The sequence below is a fragment of the Botrytis cinerea genome, chromosome 6 (assembly GCF_000143535.2).
Source record: "Botrytis cinerea B05.10 chromosome 6, complete sequence".
NCBI classification, from domain to species: Eukaryota; Fungi; Ascomycota; class Leotiomycetes; order Helotiales; family Sclerotiniaceae; genus Botrytis; species Botrytis cinerea.
In genome coordinates this window covers 1,663,553-1,678,707 of record NC_037315.1, presented here as the reverse complement: position 1 = coordinate 1,678,707, position 15,155 = coordinate 1,663,553, and the positions used below count along the sequence as shown (strand labels likewise).

General features: G+C 43.6%; 6 protein-coding genes across 6 annotated transcripts; 3 read left to right on the top strand and 3 right to left on the bottom strand.

Moving 5' to 3' along the window:
• Positions 1-412: 412 nt before the first annotated feature.
• BCIN_06g04940 (hypothetical protein) lies at positions 413-2,047 on the top strand. The gene is made up of 3 exons (XM_024693568.1): positions 413-777; positions 834-1,272; positions 1,329-2,047. Exons 1-3 carry the CDS (start codon positions 723-725, stop codon positions 1,759-1,761), a joined length of 927 nt encoding a protein of 308 aa, XP_024549354.1. The 5' UTR covers positions 413-722; the 3' UTR covers positions 1,762-2,047.
• Positions 2,048-2,410: 363 nt separating this feature from the next.
• On the bottom strand, positions 2,411-3,478 carry BCIN_06g04930 (hypothetical protein). Its single transcript, XM_001559135.2, has 2 exons — positions 2,991-3,478; positions 2,411-2,919 (listed from the first exon to the last, which is right to left on the bottom strand). Exons 1-2 carry the CDS (start codon positions 3,189-3,191, stop codon positions 2,653-2,655), a joined length of 468 nt encoding a protein of 155 aa, XP_001559185.1. The 5' UTR covers positions 3,192-3,478; the 3' UTR covers positions 2,411-2,652.
• Positions 3,479-3,740: 262 nt separating this feature from the next.
• BCIN_06g04920 (hypothetical protein) lies at positions 3,741-5,407 on the top strand. Its single transcript, XM_024693567.1, has 2 exons — positions 3,741-4,179; positions 4,227-5,407. The coding sequence occupies exons 1-2, from the start codon at positions 4,038-4,040 to the stop codon at positions 5,108-5,110; spliced, it is 1,026 nt and encodes a 341-aa protein (XP_024549353.1). The 5' UTR covers positions 3,741-4,037; the 3' UTR covers positions 5,111-5,407.
• Positions 5,408-9,497: 4,090 nt separating this feature from the next.
• Positions 9,498-11,117, top strand: BCIN_06g04910 (hypothetical protein). Its single transcript, XM_001559138.2, has 2 exons — positions 9,498-9,715; positions 9,768-11,117. Exons 1-2 carry the CDS (start codon positions 9,658-9,660, stop codon positions 10,793-10,795), a joined length of 1,086 nt encoding a protein of 361 aa, XP_001559188.1. The 5' UTR covers positions 9,498-9,657; the 3' UTR covers positions 10,796-11,117.
• A 236-nt stretch (positions 11,118-11,353) lies between these two features.
• BCIN_06g04900 (hypothetical protein) lies at positions 11,354-12,546 on the bottom strand. The gene is made up of 2 exons (XM_001559139.2): positions 12,314-12,546; positions 11,354-12,232 (listed from the first exon to the last, which is right to left on the bottom strand). Exons 1-2 carry the CDS (start codon positions 12,429-12,431, stop codon positions 11,457-11,459), a joined length of 894 nt encoding a protein of 297 aa, XP_001559189.1. The 5' UTR covers positions 12,432-12,546; the 3' UTR covers positions 11,354-11,456.
• Positions 12,547-12,852: 306 nt separating this feature from the next.
• On the bottom strand, positions 12,853-14,918 carry BCIN_06g04890 (hypothetical protein). The gene has a single exon (XM_024693566.1). The coding sequence runs from the start codon at positions 13,863-13,865 to the stop codon at positions 13,161-13,163; it is 705 nt and encodes a 234-aa protein (XP_024549352.1). The 5' UTR covers positions 13,866-14,918; the 3' UTR covers positions 12,853-13,160.
• Positions 14,919-15,155: the final 237 nt, after the last annotated feature.

Here is a 15,155-nt window from a genome sequence, read left to right as displayed (position 1 = left end):
ACGAAGTCTGTCCAACAGAAGCACATGACGTGTTGCGATAGAATAGGCACGACAGATAGATATCCACCTGTCCGTCATGAAATTCCCCAACCTGGATGTGAAGCAACCAATAACCATATCTAAAATTACGAAACAAAGGTCTCCTACCGATATCAGGCCCGTTGAAAGGCTGGCAATGTCTGGAGATGATCCGCCACATCCATCATTTTGTCCAGGGGTTTCGGAGGTTTCAGCGGAAATCACAGGGATGTATTTTGAAATGTGAAGATTACAAGAGGGTTGATTGGCTGCTCCAGTATATTCTATGCAACTTGCTGACTGCAATGCGGCGAATACGCCACCGCTCAACGGCAGATATTTAAAAGCGGTGCTGACACTGCATAAATGTCAGCCACTTACATGTTTCATCTCTGTAATTGATTGGCTGTTTTTCCAAAGCGCATCCGCGTCCGCGCAGCCGCACTCTGCGATGTTTTGTCACGTATAGAGTTATGTGACTGCAAGCGCCGGAAGGGTTGGGAAAGAATTGAATCGATTGATAGGGAGGTGATGTGTTGGGAAGAAAAGTATATAAGATGTGTCTTATCCAGTCCAGCAAAGAAGGAACTCACTACTTCACATTTAACACAGCTTCAATTGCAACAGCATTCCTGTCAGATTCAAATCTCGTCTCCTTTTACTAGTATCGTATTAAACGAGCCAAATCAACCCTTTAACGAATAATGTCTTCCAGCATCAAGATCGACGCCAACCTACCCGCTGATACAGTGTGGTTCAGTAAGTTTTCTTCCTCTCCTCAATCACATCAAACACGTAATTAACACCCTCCAAAGTCACCGGTTGTTCATCCGGCATGGGAAAATCTCTCGCGGAGAAAATCTTCAACACAACAACCCATTCCATCATCGCCACAGCCCGCAACACCGCATCTCTCTCCTATCTTCCCAAGTCTCCACGTGTTCTCACTCTTTCCCTCGACGTGACTTCGCAATCCTCCATTACCGAAGCGCTAGATAGCGGTCTTTCTACTTTCAAAACCATCGACATCCTCGTTAACAATGCCGGCTATAGCGTCTTAGGCGATACAGAAGCCATCCCTGATGAGACCGCTCGCAAAATTTTGGAGACAAATTTCTGGGGCGTGGCCCGTTTGACAAACGCAGCTGTCAAGATTTTCAGAGAGGTTAATGGAGAGAAAGGTGGATTGGTCGTGCAGATCAGTACGTCGGGTGGTGTGATGGCTGCTGCAGGCCAGGCTTATTATCATGCTAGGTATGATTACATTTCCCAACAAGACACGTGCATCTTAAATATCTAACCAGAACCAGCAAGTTCGCACTCGAGGGTTTCACCGAGTCCCTCCATCACGAAATTCCCAAATCTTGGAATATCCGTTTCCTGATTATCGAACCGGGTGCAGTTAAAACTAACTACGCTACCTCGTCCGTTGTGAAAGTTCCAGCTCATCCAGCCTATACGGATCCTTCATCCGGCACACGTCAGCTAGAAGCGTTTTTGGATAATCATAGTTTTAGAGATTATATGGCGGAGCCGGAAAAAGTTGCACAGATCATTATCGAAGCAGCGGAACTGGAGAAAAAGGGAGAGATGCCATTGAGATTGCCGGTGGGTCCCGATAGTTGGAGTTTCATCAAGGCGAAATATCAAGGGGAGTTGGGGGCATTGGAGAAAGTGAAGGACTTGAGTTGGTCGACTGGGAATGAGAGTATATTGAAGCTTGTGGGGTTCGCTTCTAATTAGAGACGAGAGCTGTAAAGGGCATGGAAAGGAGCTGGATTTGTAGTAGATCTGTGTACTTGATGTGGAGGTATCATGAGGAAAGCAAGTAGCTGTAGCTATGCTTTAATAAATTAGATGTTGCAGTTCCAAGCTAATAGCTAGTGGATACGTGTATTCCTGACTCTTTTGTGGGACAGAATCCGTGGCAAATGAGATTTCTGCAAGAAATTGGAACCTCTGAGCACTACCTTCCTGCTCTGCAATACACGAAATATTTCTTTCGTTGGCGCGGTGAAAATATAACTTATCTTCCTTGTCTTGGATACATACTTAGACTAGCATTTTCTGACATGATCACAAAGGTCATCAAAGGGAAGTTTATGTAAGGCTGAGTAGCGTGTATTATTCATCTTCCCGGCTCATCACATAAAAGGGGCGAGTTCAATATCAATGTACAAAACTGGGTAAGACATGGTGAATGCGTTCAAATACAATTTCATCAACAATATACGCATGCAAAATAGGTCTAGACCTCTAAAGACTGCGCTTACCAGCTGTGGCCAGGGGTATGAATGTACTATTTATAATGTTACCAAGACGAGACCTTGCTCATGTCCTTGGTTCCAAGCGAAGTATTTCATGCAAGCGAAGAGAAGCCTATAATTTAGAGTAACAGAAAAAGATTCGGTTGGTTTAAATCTTGGTATTTTCAGAGAAACGGATATCAGCAAAACTTTATACTTCCATTCCCAGGTTCCTTATGCAATAATGAAATGCATCCTAGAGTACCGATTATCAAAACCTCCAGAATATCCCACCCACCATCCATATACATGTAACTATCCAAACTCCTTTTGACCCTACCCCGTCCCATTCCATTCAAGATCCCATCCGGTCCACCCATTGTCCCATCTATGCCAACAAACCCACAACCCCATAAGCCACCCAGCTTATCGCTAAAAACACTTGGTTCGCTCTGATCTCATTCGTCAACCCAATTGCGTCGTTGAAATCACCGGTACCTGGAATTGGCATTTTTGCTTTGCCCTTCCAAAAATCTCCTACATATTCTCTTGTGACGAGTAGGACTGCGAGATTGACTGCCGAGAGAGCAAATATCGTGCTACTGCTGTAGCGGGAGAGAAGAAAGGGAGTGGCAGTTAGAAAGCTTAGGAGGAGCTAGCAAGGAGATTAGTTATTGTTGAAATGAGGGGTACACGAGTGTAAGAGGGTGAGAGATGAAGACGTACAGCTCCAACGCTAGCAGCCTGTGTCGTTCGCGTCTTGAATAATTGCTCCTCGGCGATATTTGAGTACTTTGCAGCCTTGACAGCTTTGTCTTCGTACGAGAGGAGCTTTGGGATAGCAATTGAGGAGAGATAGAGATTGTATCCTGTAAAGGCAATTTGGCCAGTGCCAATGAGACCGAGTATTGCGGCGAATAATCCCATGGCGATTGTGTGTTATTTTTCTATTCTTGATAGAATAGAGGCTTCGAATGCTTGTACAAAGTAGAGAATTTGAAGAGAAGAGGGAGATTTTTGTTTGTCGTGAGTTGAGGAACTTGAGGAACTTGAGGAACTTGAGGTATTACAATGAGAATACGAACATGCCCAGTTTAAGCAATGATGTCATTTTTTGACACGGGATCAGAAACCTTCTTAACCCGCTCGAGCCTGCTTATATATTGACTCGGTGCTTACCTCGTCGTCGACATTGTTTCTTATATTTTCTAGACAAAATGGTCCATTGACTCGAAATGATTGATATTGCGCTGATCGATTTGTAATCTTACGAAATATCGTGTGGCCCAACTGCAGCCGCAGCCACAAACCCAGCATCGATCTTTGGATTTGACCTAGCATTGCCCAGTCAAAAGCTTGACAATCCCGAGTATTCAATCGTGCATTAGTTTTACTAATTCTTTGCTACATGTTGATCGTTCAGAATTCTATACTCTGGTTGAGGTTGGGAAATTTCACTTGATACTCATCACATCTGGCCTCTTATTTACCGTGTTCTCCTGCTCGGAATTGAGGCTATGTCCATCAATCGAACCTCCAAGGTCTTTATAACTTTTTAAGACCGTTCGGATCTTGAATAGGGAGGAGAGGTAAGACATTGAAGACTGGAAGACTTGCAAGTTCCAAAAATGGAAGGATTAAAGTACTACCTAGCAATGAATTCAGATTGCAACTTCTCCGAGATTCAAAGAGACATAGGCATTGTCATTATAGTGGCAGATCCCTCTTGTATCATTGATTCTTAAAACACAGAATTTTCACATCTCAACAGGAATGGATTATTTTAAGGATCCCCAAAGTCTACTGGATGGCAAAGACGTACGCGTTGCATTCAAGAATATCTACGCACATCTTCGCATCGATAATGCCGATTCTGATTTGTTGGCGGAAGAGCTTGAAATGTTTGTGAGAATGGGTAGGTTATAGGGCAAATCTCAATGAAAGTGGCTAATAATATTTCAGTCCACTCGCACCGAAAGCAAAGAGGTTACGCCAACGATTTCTCTGAATGTTCATTGATTTTCAATGACCAATTGGACACCGAACCACTCGAAAGTGCTCAACTTCCATCATCATTTCCCCCGTGTCCCGAATCTTTCACACCACTCCCACGGCTACCACCCGAGTTGCGGCAAAATATTTGGGGTTTATGTGCTCCTGAATATGGGCGTGTCATAGAGCTGAACATGTCTGAAGATTATATCTTTCCTACGAAACACCCTGCGCATGCTGTCTTTCATGTGAATCGAGAATCTAGGAAGCAACTCCTATCTAACATGGGATACGAAACTTTGATGTTGAAAAATGATCGTCACTCGAGGATTGAAGCATGGAGTAGGGATGCCATTATCAACTTTACACATGAGGTTCTTTTTCTCAACCCGCCAACACCAGCAAATCTTCACCATCCCACGGACAATCTGCCAAACATGTTCTCGGCGCTTAAACAAGCAATGAAGCAAGACCAATTAGAAAGAATCAAAACACTGGCTATATCCATCAAGTCGGCATGGGAGGTTAGGGAAAAAGTAACTAGTTATCTAACTGCATTCCGAGGGCTGGAGACGCTCATCTTGGTTTTAGAAAATAAAAGTGTCGATAGAAAGGAAATAGTGCTCTCAAGAATAAACGAACATACAAGGTCGTATGATACAGGTTTGTGGAAAAAATCAAGTTTTCTACTTGAAGTTGTCAGAAAGTGTTTTCAACATACTCAAAGAGGGAATTACACAAGCTGGAACCCGCCAGAGCCGGTGGTTTGTCTGAAACAAACTCGTGATTGGAATCAAGAAAGATTCATTCCAGAATTTACTTGGAAAAAGGTTCCGTGGAAACATCAACACTAAGTTCTGCGTGCTTTCATACGTGATGGCTTTTATAGAGAAGAAATGATATTGAATTGGATTTTCCTAAGAGTTCACTATACGTATCTCAAATCAGCACAATCCTCTCTAAGCAAAAGCAGAAACAAAAGCTCCCTACACAGACTTTATAATTCGAGAAGGATATCAAAGTTACATATATTACAATAGCGTACTGAGGAGGGATCACCGAAGAAATAGTTGAATAGACTGTATCAAAGTCTAAAAGTTGCGGACAGAAGTACGTAGCATACATTAGTTAATACGAATAATTGATACTCATTAAAGACTACCTCAGAAAGAGAAAACTTGATATTTACTTAATTTGAGTTACAAAAATTCATTCCAGCTCTCACAAAATACTTCACATGATCTTCACATGGGAGTTCGCCTAAGAACCCTTCAAGTCCAGCCGATCAAGATGCATAGTATAAAAAGGATGTCCAAACTGCAAACCACGAGTATCCCTCTTGTAGAGAATTATATTATATCTCGCAACAAAAGCAAGATCCAAAATATGTCATATTCAAGACAATCTTCATCACCTCCTCAACCCAACCAACTTCTCCAAAATCTAATATCTAGAACCAACGATAAAAGACTCAAAGATTGAACGAGACTTACATCAGCACATAACCTCATATCCAGAGCACTTGAAAGCGCAATAAATCTGATTAATGAGAACGTATTATATCTCAGAGATGAATAGCCAATTAAACAAGCCAAACACATAAAAGATTTCCCCTCGCCAAGCTTCTATCATCTATTTGCGTACTTCTGCACCTGCACAACTATCAGATTTGTACCACACATTTACATAATGCTACACAAATAGGGAGAGACATGAAGATCTGCAACAAAACTGGGGAAAATCTATCCCGAGAATGCGGGATAAACCTTTGAAAGCTCGTAGCTCCCAGGAGGGTGAGTTATACTGGAGTAATTGTGTTTATATATTTCTTAAATGTGTATGTGCATGTCCGTTTTGCTGGATTAGATGGGATGGGGTGGATTTTTTTCAATGAAAAAATTGACGGAGTAGAAGAATCATGGTATACATCATTCATTAGTTCGATTCGACAATCGAGTTTTAATTCCACTCCATAGTTCTTCTCTCTTCGCATCAAAAAAACAAAAAAAAAAAAAACACATACACACAATCCCAGCTCCCACAACACCATTCATTATTAACTTTCCCACAAATCATGCTGCAAGAAAACAATAGATCCCATCCTTTACAGAACACAAATCCATCTCACAAAATCTTATAAATATCTCCTCCCCATTCAGCATGTCCAGCTAATGCAGTTTCAAAATGTCTCTCTCTCTCGTCCGCGGCTTACTTGGTGGGTTACACACACACGCACACATAACATCTAGAAATAGCAGATACTAACTAATAGGGAAGAGAGACGATGCATAGCCATCGCTCATAGCAACACCAATTATAAACTTTCCTGCGTAGTCCACTATATGTAGTCATGTAAAAGGGTAGAAATAATCATCTCCCTGTCTGGCTGTGATATTTCGGGTCTTTGCATCGCATTTCATATCATCGCATTCTCACATCACATCACATCGCATCACGAAAAGTCATTCCATTGGACTCTCACAAATGAGATATCTGGCTTTCTAACTAATCACATTCTATCTTATGAATGTTAGATAAATCGACACCAAACTATTTTAAAATGCAGGTCTGGCTACGGAACTGAAACTGACAGGTATCAATGTTGTGACGACTTCTTTAAATATCATATCTAAATATTATCAATGGATACCTCATTCGTCGCTGAGCTCGAAGTTGTGTGATACGTAGTCTAACATGAACCACAATTTCTCTTCAATTCTGAGTGGAATCATACAAGACATGAGTTAGTAAAAGTAGACAACTAGCTCAGAAGAGTTATTTCTCCCGACTGCTATATATCCGTTGATCGTATAATTACCTAGTAGAAGGTCCCTCCTCTCCCACGTTGAGCTTCTCGAACTCATCACTCTATCAACGTAAAATAAGCAGTCAAGACCTCGCTCATATCAACACATACCACTCTTCGATATGCCACTCGTATCTTCCACCTTCTGAAGATACTCGCATAATCATTTCACTCTCACTCAGAAAATATACATCTATACATCACACCGCAAAAGTGCAGTTTGCAACCAAAATCCAAACCCCAACATTCATAACTCTATTCACGACATACGTAGTTCAGATACTCTCCTAAATCTCATCCAAATAATCGCTATTAACCTACCATGCTCTTATATTCCAAAAAGTACTCTTAATATCGGACATTCTCGCAAGTACTCTCATCATAACTAAATCCACCATCCTCGAAATGTAAAAAAACGTAGAAATACATATGAACAGTCTCCTCTCAACAAAATCATGAGTAGTCAAGTAAATACATACATCACCTCGAGCCATCCATCTACATCCACTCGCCTACTTTGTCCCTCACGAGCAAGCAATATTCCCATAGCGCACTAAACGATTCGCAACACGTTCTCCTGCTCTCCACATCATTCGATCGCATCCTCGTAAAGTGTAAAGCAGACTTGTAGACCATTAGTTCATCTACCTTTGTCAAGACTGCTTCCTGGCACTTTACCCGTATCTATTCATCAACATGACCTAGGACATTTACTATCGAGAATGTGTTTTCTTCGTCATCGAGCTTCTCGCAATGCTCTGCGAGATTTTCAGAGAGAAGAACGATGTAGGATAGTATTAAGGAATCTCTCTATCGTTATATCCACCCAATCTAGTTATTTCGCTCGGTGAGCCCAACAGCATACAGTATTCGTGTCAGAAAAGAAAATTGAAAGATTAAAGCGCGATTTCTATTTCATCGAGGCCATTTGATTTGATTAGAAGCCCAAGTGCAAACTGTTTTCTGTGGGATCTAGAATCGTGCAATGATTAAAGAGATAATAATTTACTTCCATTCAGGTCAATCTCTAGTACAAGTATCAAAAGCTTCAAACCTCATCTTAAACCAACACACGATAAAGTAACAAAACTCAAACTCACCACCAAAAACACCAAAAACTACCCAAATAACATTCCAGCACCAATTCCCCTAAACGTAATCTCCCCACCAAAAATCCAGAACCAATCCAAGAAAAATTCTTCCCCATCCCCTAATCCACGCACCCGATACCCAGACCCCCTCCATCCAAGCCCCTTCCCCAGAATTCGGCTCCCAAATACCGACCGCACTTCACCCGCACGTCACACAACTACCGAGCCAACATGCGAGGATACAGCCATACCTATTCCCCGCATGATCCTCCTCTTAGAACCACACAGCGCAGCATTCGTATACCGAATTCTTGGCTCGGCGACTACATGTAAATCTTACCATTACCGCTTCATGAACAACTTACGTACGGAACGAACGAGAGAAGATGACGAAAATGCCCAATGTTCACGTCTTTTTTCGAATGATGACATTCTCTTCAAACGGCATATTTGCTGCACAGGACAACAAGAGTCAAGATGCAAATGGGATGGGACAGGTCTCAAATTCTCGTGTTCAGGTCCGAAAGCTTATGGTAATTACTTGTGCACAGTTATGATCCGTTACACAACATAAAAGTTATTCAAGGAACTGATCTCATCTGCATTACCATCGCCATTCTTAGAAAACTATGACAAATGCTTTACATTGCGCTTGGCGAAATCTCCACGTTTGCAAGTGTGAGGAGGGCACATGTTCAGCGGCAGCGGCAGCGGCACGGGATGATCGAATACGCGCCATCGATCACGTAATTTTGCGAGAGTAGGTGTCAACGGCTTAGAAGCCTCTTGAAGGTAACGCAAGAAGTTATTTCAGGGCTGGCGATGTCGGTACATGAGTGCGTGTCCGAGGGAGGTGATGGGATTGGAGATTGTACAATTTGTCTGCAGGAGATGAAGATTAACCATTATACATTACGTAAAATTGCAGGAGCTCCGGATGAGCCTCGAAACATCATGCGTGGAGAGATGAAGAGGTTTCACCTCGGATTATGAACGATGGACACAAACATACCGTCTAAATATGAACATCTTTGGAGATTAGTCTTGCCGGTGGAAAGGTTCAGTGACATTTTGCATCATGATCACACTCAATGATACACTTTCGCCAATCAATCTCCGGCAATGCAAAGTTGATTTGCCATGTAAGTCCTCAAGCCCGGCTGAAGTTTGACGAACAACTTACGTTTGTTGGCTGAGAAATTGAAAGGCAGAGTTCGAAGAAGATGATGTGGATCGGACATGTTACTGTGGGAGAGAAGTATCAGCTGAGTTCTAAGTCGGTCGTCAGTCCGTAAGCTGGTTGAAGAGGCGTTGTCTATTGATAGATAGTTCAGTACTTATATCGAGCCAATCTTCATATTTCTCCTTCTCATCAGTTTCGATCAACAACTTTCATCATCTCATTGCAACCTTAGAGCTTAAAAAACAATTCACTTGACTCCAGAACCAAAAGGAAAAAAAAACCTTCTCTGCCTTCAACGCATTTTCGAACATCATCGCCAAAATGCAACTCATTAATATCATCATCCTATCTCTGGGCCTCAGTGCCTCCGCCATTCCTGGTTCGTTCCATCTATCCTCTGTCTGGAAGAGACACCTGACTAACAAATATAGTTCCTGGCGATGACCACTCCGTCTCGCACAATGGCGGAAACAAGGGTGGCAAGAACGATAACTATGGCGATCATGGTAAAAATGGAGACTACGGCCATGACAATGACCGTGGCAACAACGGCAATCATGGCAAAAATGGAGGTAACAAAGGTTATGGTGGAGTATCTCATTCATACAGAGACGATAAATACGACAATTATGGATGGAATAAGGGCTATGGTGGAGATAATAAGGGTTATGGCGGAGACTACAAGAACGACGATTACGGCAACTCACATGGATATGGTGGAGTCTCCAACTCATATGGAGATAACAAGAACGACAATCATGGATATGGAGGAGGATATGGAGGTGGATCCATTCACCGAAGAGGCAGCAGAGATGGCAAGCATGATAATGGCGATAGACATGGCAAGGGCAACAAGCATGATAACGACAAGTACGACAACGACAAATACGGTAGCGGAAGACATGGTGATGATAAGCACGACGACCACAAGCACGGTAGTGGAAAACGTGATAACCACAAAAATGGCAAGGGAAACAAGCATGATGGCGAAAAGCATAACGATGACAAGTATGACAACGACAAACACGGTGGTGGAAAACATGACGATGATAAATACGATGATCACAAGCATGGTGGCGGAAAACATGATGATGATAAACACGACGACCACAAGCACGGTAGTGGAAAACGTGGCAACGACAAACATGGCAAGGGAAACAAGCATGATGGCGGAAAGCACAACGATGATAAGTATGACAACGACAAGCATGATAATGACAAGCACGGTAGCGGAAGATATGGTGATGATAAGCACGACGATTACAAGCACGGCAGTGGAAAACGGGATAACGATAAGCATGACGACAACAAGCATGACGACAACAAGCATGACGACAACAAGCACGACAACAAGCACGACGACAAGCACGACGACGATAAACATGACCACAACAACAACAACAACAACAACAACTACGGATGGAACAAAGGCAACAACGGCGGCTATTCCTCCTGGTAAACACACCACCACCGACACACACCTCTCAGCTAGACAGCTAGACAGCACAACACAAACCAACAAGAGCCAGAGAGAAGATGCAGCTTCTAGTCTAGCAGCCACACCAACCCAGAGACGGAGGAGGATCTCGCACCCCATTTGAATTATTCCTGATGTCATCACGATCCTCGCTCCTTCCACACACGATCATTTTCGCTTTTCATTTCTTTTCCTTACCTTTCACTCCACGTCAGACAAAAGATTGTTTTCTCGCTCGAGCTTGGAAAGATATATTCCGACTGTCCTTATCATAGTTTTACTTTTAGATGCAAGCCAAATAAGAACTCGTTTTTCTTGATATTTATTTCGGAAGAATGCATGCATGAAACATGACATGTTTGTGAAAATGTATCGATGTCCGTGAAATCTTGTAGAGTATGTACTTCCACCTATTGGAAGAAAAGTGATAGAAATTAAGGAGATGAAATATTTGCAAAAGCAATGGAAATATGTTCCGTTTCAATCTGCACTAGCAGTGTTCACTGTGTATGAGGCATCCCACATTAGAATTTCAGAGCTTGAAAAAACATACTTTTAATTTCGTCTAATCAGGGGTATTTTTGATATACACATTCCATCTAGGTGTGCGCTCAGGTATCATTTCATCCCCCAATTTCCTCCTCTAACTCTCATAATTCATTTTTCTATCCCCGATCACCCCCCACATCTCCTCCACAATATCCTTCTGCCCACTAGGCGCTCCTCTGATCGCCATATATTTCCTTCCATCAACCTCACAATTCCATTCGCCAGGATTACCACCAACCATAATACCTCCCGCTTCAACTAAAATGCACCATCCAGCTGCAACGTCCCAAGCCCAGCAACCTCCCTCCCAAAAAACATCTTGTTGCCCACTAGCCACATGTACCAAGTTTAAAGCTGCGCTTCCCAACCCCCTCAGTGAATGTACCATTGCGCCTCCATCTTCTTTGGCGGCAGATAATTTCTTGAAGACGTCGCATTTGAGATTGAAATTATGTCCCGAGCGATCTGAACCCCATTCCGCGGTCACGAGACAGGTACTTAGATCCTTTAATGGTTCTGGATCTTTTTTGAGTGGCAGGCTGAATTTCTCCCCATCTTTACGTGTTACGAATGAACCATGACCTTTGATTCCTGTGAAGAGGTCGCCAGTGAAGGGGTTATATACAACTCCTACACTGGGAACTTTATCGATGACGAAGCCAAGAGAAATGCAGAATGCTGGGTATGCATGGACGAAGTTTGTTGTGCCATCAATGGGATCGCAGATAAAGGTTGGGGCGGAAGTGAGTTTAGTTTCTCCTTTGACAAAAGTTTCTTCGCCAATGAAGGAATAAGTTGGGTAGGCGGCGGTAAGGCGGGTGGAGACCATTGCTTCGACTGCTTTATCGGTTTCTGTTACAAGGTCGGCGGCTGCAAAGAGAGAGCTGTTAGAGGCGATGGCCTAGAAGCGATTGAAAATTAATGAAAGAGGCATAAATATCATTCACTTACTGTTCAACTTGGTCCCAGAGCTCAAGTATGAAGGGGTCGCGGACATAATCATACGACCTGCTTCATGAGCAATGTCGATCAAGAGATCGTGGATTTCTTGGAGGTTGACTGCGGCCATGTTGAAGATCTGCTACACCAATATAGAATTGATGTTTGGTTAGGACTGAAAAGATGTTTGTTAAAGTAAACACTAGTCAAGAGGAGACGCTACTTGTGTGTGATGTAAGGGGTTCAGAGTTGGACAGATGAGCTCCAAAGTGGGGCTAGAGGGGTTGCTCTAAAGCTATCTTATCAGCACGTGGAAAGCTCTTGGGGCAGGAACTGGCGGGATTGAGTAGAGGCAATTCCCATCTTTTCTTTGACGTCAACTTGCGCGGTACAAAGAAGACACGAGAAAGACAGGAGAAAGACAAGAGACGGGTTCAGCCCAAGACGTTGGTGGTTTCCACCGAGTTAGAAGTGATGATACAGCACCGCAGCTCATTTAGAATAGGAGGGCTGGAAGTGTATCTGCCAACGCAGGTTTCAAACAAGTATAATGTAAATTAGTCCATGAGACCTTTCATTCATCTAGAATGGACCTAACAATACCTAATCTAAAAATGCCAGGATTGTACGCAGCTTCAGCAAAGTCGAAGCACCCAAGAACGTTTTCCGGCTCTCTGGTCTCAGATCTTCATTGCTCAATCGTGTGGAGGAAATTGTGGGCAGATTTTGAAATAGGATGTGCATTCGTAAAGTCTTTTTCGTTCCATCTAAGTACAGCCTGCCCGTGAGTATCGCAAAATCCGTTCACCCATTGTACCGTATCGTCATTCAGAAATCATAACCTCCATCCATCACCATCCTACATGTTCTCTCTAAACATTGACCTTCTCTCCGAATGATTGTCATCCTGCGCCTTGTGATTTTTCGTGTCCATTGGTCTTGGACTCACACCCCTCAATTCGGATGGATCGTTGAAAGGGTTGTTCGCTGATTGTATTCCCATTTCCTCATCATAACGTCTATCGAGCCCAGCTTTTGATCCTCCAACATATGGTTCTGGTTCGCGACTTAAGCTTCTGCCACGAGGAGGACTTGAGAATCCAGGTGCCGTACCCGATGTTCCCGCGCCTCCCGAATGTCCACCGTGTAAACCAAGCTCTTGTTCCTCGAAATATCCTCCAGGTCCATATGCATCAGCTTCTGTTCCTACTCGGGCGTCCCAAGCATCATCGGGATCTAGCGGACCAAAACCTCGATTTTCTGGACGACCGCGTACGTTGCTGCTTAAGGGCTCCTCATACGCTCCTCCGGCTGATCGATTATTGCGATTTTTTAAACCACTAACTTTATCCTTCACCCATCCGACCACTCCCCCTTGTCCCGACCCTGATCCTCCGTATCGATCGGATCCGCCTTTGAATGGGTTGTAAGATGATAACGAGGGCTGTGGTAAGCCTAACCGTCGTGCGCGCAAATGTGTGTAAACAATCCACGCAACCCCTCCGATGACAGCGACGATTAAAACTATGATGAAAAAGGCACCTACACCCGAAAAGTGTGCCATGATTGGAGGTTTGGTTGATTGACCATGTAAAGAAGGGTTATTGTTGGTGGGCGATTGAAATAAGTTTTATGGAACTATGATGGAAAGGCAGAGCAGAGCAGGTTGGTAGGCAGGCAGACAGGACAGGTAGGGAATCAGGCCAACAAGCACTTGGTGAGGCAGACTTTCGTCAGTGCCAAAATGATGATAAGGTCGAGAAACACCAAATCTTTTTTTATCAAAACAAGCTTTTCAACCAGGAAGAAGCCTGTGAGTCCCAAACCTAAGTGTAACAACAAGAGACCTTTGGAAGATTTGAATGCGAGTTTGAAGTGAAGAGCATCTTGGGGTTTATTTCACTTTGATTGGCATGCTGGGTGGAGAAGGCTGTGTGGTAGGTAGTGAAGTTAGACTTTGGTTAGACTGTTGAAAGAGCAATCGAAACCTAAAACCACGCAAAACAACGTTTCGGGGGCACAGTGAGTGGCAGCTGGAGCGATCCGTCAATCTAGGCCGGTGTGTTCTGGTCACGTGATCGCATGATGTGCATTGATGGTTAATGTACTGTGACGTAAATTGGGAGTGAAGAGAGAGTGGATAAAGTGAAGAGTGGGAAGAGTCGAGAGCGTGTCAAGAGTGAAGTGAAGAGAAGAGAGAAGAGAGACGAGAGAAGAGAAAAGGAAAAAACCACTCTTCTCTTGTCCGATCAGCCGAATTATACCCCGCCAGAGGAACCAAGAAGCAATCAATGCATCCATCCACCCATCGTCCACGGCCACAGTCTCATCGTCCACCGTCCATCCATCAACGATCAACGGAACACACACCGTGCCTGTGCTGGCGGAGGGGGTGGAGGGAGGGGAAGGAAGTCCATAATAATTCTTCGTCGGTGTATCACGTAAGACGATACAGGCAGGGACCATATGACAGATCTTATGTACACCCCCAGCGTTTCCACCCAGCACAATATTCCCTTCACCACTGCGTCGATTTGACACAAAAGACAGCAAACTCCCTTCGAAGACTCATGAGTCAAGACACCCTGCATCAATGGTGAGTATGTGGTATCATCCCTAGTAGGGAGGCGAGGGACAAAGCAGACAAGTTAGACTTCTACGTCTTATATTAACTCGGACACACCAACTATGCCTTGGCTACAACCAGTAAGGAATCCCGATGTTACATTGCAACACTTACGAGTCCTCTATACCTCGATGGACTCTCTTCCGAAGCTCTGCGGTGACTTGTACCCACCAACAATGAGACATCTGCTCCTGTGTATGCATCGTGACTGTCAAGAGCTCCTTGGTG